Below are 5,966 nucleotides of genomic sequence, written 5' to 3'. Positions count from 1 at the left end.
ATTTGAAAAAATTCATCCAAAGAGTAAATTGGATTGTCCATTAGGAGATTCTTCAGTTTCTTCTTTAATGTAGCACTAGTTTCTTCCCTGAGATCTTGAGGTAGGTGGTTGAGAACTTTAATACCGGCATATATTGGTTTTCTCTTGCAAATAGAGAAGTTCGGTGAGCTGGTATGTTGAAAAGGTTGGCATGTCTCGTATTATAGTTGTGCAGGGCAGTTTCTCGGGCAGGTTGTTTCAGAGATGCGTAGTGTCTCACCTCACAGATGTATAATGCCTAAACAGTCAATATGTGAAGGTTTTTAAAGTGCTCATGACAGCTCTCCATATGATTTATGCCTGCTATAGTTCTTATTGCTCTCTTTTGTAGTATTAGAATCCTGTCCATGTTTTTCTTAGAAGTATCACCCCATGCTGAAATACCATACATTATGTGAGTTTCACAAAAAGCATGATAAATTATTTTAGCAATTTCAGGTGTGCCAATTTGCATCATTCATCGTATTAAATATATGCCAGTGTTTAATTTCTTGCATATGCAGTCAATGTGGGCTGTCCAAGTAAAGCAGCTATCAATGGTAACTCCCAGGAAACATGCACTGTCCCCCGCAAAGTTGTTTCCTCCCTTCCTCTTCTGCCTAACATGAGTTGCTTTGTTTTTTGTGTATTTATAACTAGGTCATTCTCGTGGCAGTACTGAGTGCCTAGGTTTGTAGCAATAAAAGCATTCAGTTGAATACCGGTCAAGGTTGTCATTACCCAGCACCCAGGTGGTGTCATCTGCGTACATGATGGCTGTGCAACTGTCTCCTAGATAGGCTGGTAGGTTCATTGACTGTTAGAATGAAAAGAGCTGGGCCCAAGACAGACCCCTGGGGCACCCCTCTTTTTACTGGTAAAGGCATTGAAAGAATTTTTTGTTCATACCCTTGTTCTACAACCTGATGTCTGTCAGATAAATAGTTAAAAAACCATTCTGCGGCTTTTACCCCTACACCGAGTGATTGTAGCTTGATGAGGATAAGAGTATGAAATAAAATGATTTTTTTTTTCTGAAACCATGCTGGTTAGGGGTCATCAGCTCATTTTCATTACAATGTTCCAATAATCTTTTGAGGACTATTTTCTCTATCAATTTGGATATTGAGATGACTGATATAGGTCTGTAATTATTGACTTCCATTTTGTTACCACCCTTATGTTTTGGATACACCTTTGATTTTTTTAGCTGTAAAGGAAAAGATCCTTGACAAAACAACTTATTTATTATGTATGTCAGCGGTGTAGACAGCTCCTCACAGCAGAATTTTAAAATTTTAGATGATATTTCGTCGAGTCCAGCTGAATGATTGGATTTAAAGGATTTAATTACTTTCTGTATTTCTTATTGTCGTTGGATGGAGTTCTTCTGCTGTTTGTAACGGATGTTAATGTAGTTAGTCTTTGTATTTTGCATTCATTTGTCTGATGTTTTAAGGTGTTATCTGCTATGTTAGTGAAGTATTCATTTAGGTAGTCAGCAATTTTCTGAGGGTCTTTTAGGTGTTTGTCTTCCACGAGTAATTCTAGGTCATCCTCATGGCTTTACTTTCTCGTATTTTCGCTGTTTATGACCTTCCAAGTTGCTTTAGATTTGTCATGAGCTTGAATAATGTCTGTCGCTATGCTTTCTTTGCCTTTTTAGGTCTTTGTAGTTTTAGTTTTAAGTCATAGGCATTTTTTTGTTACCATATCGGTTTTGTGTACTGCAGAACCTATGAATTCAAATCTGTTCTGAGCCTCCAAAAAATCCCTTTTAAGATTTAATGTTTCATTATTTAAATAGTCCCTTGGCTTGGCTTTCTTCAGAGGTCTACTTTTTTATGAGGGGGCAAGCAATGTTCAAGGAAGTATTTAAAGTATCAGCAAATTTGTTATATGTATCTTGAAAGTGGTGTGCATTTATTTTCTGACATTGTCCCAATTTTGGTGTTGTAAGAGGGATTTTAGCATTGCCATGTTGTCATCATTTAACCTGCACCATGTGATAGGGGCTTTTTGTGTTGTTTTTGTAGGGATATTTAGGATACACAGTTGAGCCCCGTGGTCAGAGAGTCCAGTTTGTATTATTTTCACTTGTTCTACAAGTTCACAACTACTTGAGCATACACAGTCAATTGAGGACTGTGTAGCACTGGTGATTCTGGTAACGGTTACTGAGAACCAAAAATATTGATGGCAGATACTTTGTATTCAGTACTCTGTATGGTTACAAGATACAGATAGTTCTCGTACTGATCACTTTACTAGTCCTGAAGTACTCATATCCTTACTGATATCCAATACTGAAATACTGACTTGAGGCTGACAAATACAATATAAATACTGCGATCGTTAAAGCCCCAACTAGAAAATATTGCTAATTCACAATGTAAATCACTCACCAATCCCGGTGTCAGTATGATATTGTTGAGTTAGTTATTGAGTATTAAATGTATTGTTTTAAAGAAAATAAGTCATACATTTGGCCATTAAATAAATATTTGTACAATAGGCTATGACATACAGATACATACAAATAAAAGCAATTAACATATACAGATACAACTACCTACAGACTAACTTTGGAAGACTAGACTAGATATATCACTTTTAAAGAACTCATCAATTTTGTAAAACGGATTGTTCAACAGCCAATTGTATAAAAATATTCCTAAAACTATTGAAGCTACTATAATGAGCAGAAAGGTGCAGCCTATTAAATAGCCTTATGCTAACAATTTCACAAGAGAATTTAGTTTTACTTAACCTAGCAAAAGTTGCATGAATTTGGTGAGAATTTCTGGTAGCATAAAAGTGAACATGCTCATTGAGTACATAATTATTAACATCATTCTTTGCAAAAAATATACAAGATAAAAATGTATAAATTTACAACAGTTAGTATTTTACTACAAATAAAGAAGGGTCTATAGTGCTCAAGACAATGGACGTTGTTGAGAATTCTGACTGCTTTCTTTTGAATAATTAATACTTCATTTTATACTGCTGTTTACACCATAGAATTTAAGTTTTCTCAACAGGATGTCGTGATCGACACAGTCGAAGGCTTTGGAGAGGTCGCATAGAACTGCGCAAGTGTCAAAGCCTGCATCGAAACCAGCCAAGACGCCCGAAACAAGTCCCCAACTGCATCGGTTGTCAACATCCCGGCTATAAAACCAAACTGACTACAACTAAAGAGATTGTTTGTTTCAAAATTTAAGTTAACCTGGGTTTTAATGATGGCTTCAAAGACTTTAGAAAAAACTGATACCAGAGAGATAGGCCTATACAATTTAACACTTTTATGACCACTCTTCTTAAAGATTGACACAACCTTTGACACTTTTAATTTACTAGGAAATATTCCCTCTTTAAACATTACATTTAGACACATGGTGAGGGGAACATTCACTTCACTGTACACCAAACACCAATTTAACTAAATTTATTGATCTAATTGACATTTCTGGTGCTATTCTGAAGTACAAGTGTGTTAGAAATTGGTCAGATAAGTATTCTAAAAGTATTCAAATAAAAGGTTTGGCTTTTTGTCAGTTACAAAAGTGAACAAATTAGTTTCAAATATTACTTACATCATAATGGCAAAACTCACATGTCTATAATGCACACTGTATGAAGTTTTAGAATGGAAAGCAATCACACAGCCACAAATATTTAGTGTTTTTTCACTCAATATTTCCTAATGACAATTTATACTAATATTTTTATAAACAAAATAATTTTATAAACAAAATAATTTTATAATAAAACAGCAAAATATTTAAGACAGGAAACAGATAGTTGAAGTTTGACTCAAGTAGCATGTTATAACCAATCACATCATCCCACCAACTTAAGTGCAGAAACAGCTGTATAATCAAATGGTTAGTGATAGTCTACCAGCTGTCAATCAACCTTCAATAAACAAGCACTCACCTTTGGACCTGTGATAACCGATTTTAACATTATTTTAATGATCACTGATTTTAATATATTGTTTTTATACAGTTTTAAAATTATTTATTATACAGTTTTTAAATTATTTATTTAATTATTGAATTTTAAATTATTGATCATGTAATTACTGTATTTCTGCACATGCAATATTGAAGCTGCTGTGCATGTACTTAACAGTGACAAATTTTAAAGGCAATACTACAAACATTTAAAATAAATTGTGACGATTCTCCCCGTGCTTTGTAATCTTTTGATCCTAGTATTCCTAATAGGAAACTATGTATGCATTAAAAAGAAACAGTGTTTGTCAAACTAAAAGGTCACTCAGCCTGGCCTGCCATTATAGATAAAATAGAAAAACTAAAAAACTCGAATAAGATTTCACATAGTTTTCTATGGTACTCACCAAACAGCTATATGTAGTGAGAAAGAAATTTTCCCTTTTTATAACTTTCTTGAAAATGAAATTCCAAAAAATCAAAGCTTAAAGCCTGACTTTCAAAAGGCACTAGATGAAGCAAAAAAATCACTATTGACAGATACAAAATTGGAGTTACACTCCCATGATTCAAAAACAAATTATGAATGCAGTGAACAAGAGTTAAGGGAAAAAATTTTAAACCTAACTATAAACGAAAACCAGGGACTTGGAAACCTCCCTAAGTCTTGCTGCAGAAGCAGGAACTTTGCTACTTGGCGAGAATAATAGCTTAAAACAACAGATTTCTGACCTTAACGAGAAATATTTCATGCTTCAATCAGAATTAGAAGATAAACTAAAAGCCTCAGAGGAGCAAATAGAAAACTACTTAATCAACTACTTAATAACCTGAAAAAGGATTTCAGCATAGAAAAATCCCATCTTCTCAAAAAAAATTAAAGACAAAGAACAAATGCTAGAAGATTTTGAGGAACAAACAGAAAAGGATCAAAGTGCGTATGAAAGTAAGATAAAAAGCTTAGAAGATGTCGCTAACAAGAATAAGCTATACTATGAAGAACACTTGAACCTTGCCTGCTCCTCCCTTAAAACCACCAAAGAGGAATACCAACAGGCATCAGAAATCAATGACAAAATGTCAAAAATGCAGACAGATACCATAGAAAAACTAAAGAGAGAAATTAAATCCTTGAGGGAAACAATAAATCTGTACAGAGAAGAAGAAGATACTAATGTTAAAAAACTGCAGTTAGAAAAAGAAAATCTGGAAAGGTGCAATATTGAACTGATGGAAAGGATTGAATTTTTAGAGCTCACCTTGGCTCTTAACTCTGAGCCACACTTAAATAAAGGTGAAGGTGATGAAAATCTTTCTGAAGAAGTTTCATTTCTAAACGAAGAACTTACAGAAAAAGAAAGTGGGGAGAAACTTAACCAAATCCCACAAATATCAGATAACCAAACTAAAACTCTATCCACACAATCAACTGCTAATTCAGAACTCATCAGTGTGACACTCAATGAGATTGATGAACCAAACGGCTCTCAGACCCCTGTAGCAAAGGAAAGCCACTGCAAAATATGTCCCTGAAATCAAACACGGTCAGCCACTCAGCTCGTTGCTATCTGCTGCCCAATCTAACAAGGAGTCGACCTCATTGACTTGCACACACTCTGAGATTATTGTAGTCAAACCCATAATACACCAGTACTCTGATGGATCCTACCCAGTGCTCAAAAAGAGGAAAACAGAACTTCTCAGGGAATAAACCTAAATCAAAAAACAGAACGGATATCTCTGGATTTGAAATTGCAGAAATCCAAACTGAAGAAGTAATCAAATCCTCAGAAGTAAAAATTCACCGTACACAAAACCGTTGATGTTGAAAAAATCCCCAAGCGACAAAGACATGGATCACAACTGCAGAAATCAAGAATCTTTATCAACTCTGCATACAACACACGAAAAACAAAACAAACACCACTGGGGTCGGACCATATACAGCCTTGCACACCCCCAGCAGACGAAAATGCTAATAAATCA

General features: G+C 34.8%; 1 protein-coding gene across 1 annotated transcript; it reads left to right on the top strand.

Moving 5' to 3' along the window:
- Positions 1 to 4,874: 4,874 nt before the first annotated feature.
- Positions 4,875 to 5,513, top strand: LOC124369646. The gene has a single exon (XM_046827698.1). The coding sequence runs from the start codon at positions 4,875 to 4,877 to the stop codon at positions 5,511 to 5,513; it is 639 nt and encodes a 212-aa protein (XP_046683654.1).
- Positions 5,514 to 5,966: the final 453 nt, after the last annotated feature.

The sequence above is a fragment of the Homalodisca vitripennis genome, chromosome X (genome assembly GCF_021130785.1).
Source record: "Homalodisca vitripennis isolate AUS2020 chromosome X, UT_GWSS_2.1, whole genome shotgun sequence".
Lineage (NCBI taxonomy): Eukaryota > Metazoa > Arthropoda > Insecta > Hemiptera > Cicadellidae > Homalodisca > Homalodisca vitripennis.
The sequence above is the reverse complement of the archived record's forward strand: the minus strand, read 5'-3'. Positions and strand labels throughout refer to the sequence as shown.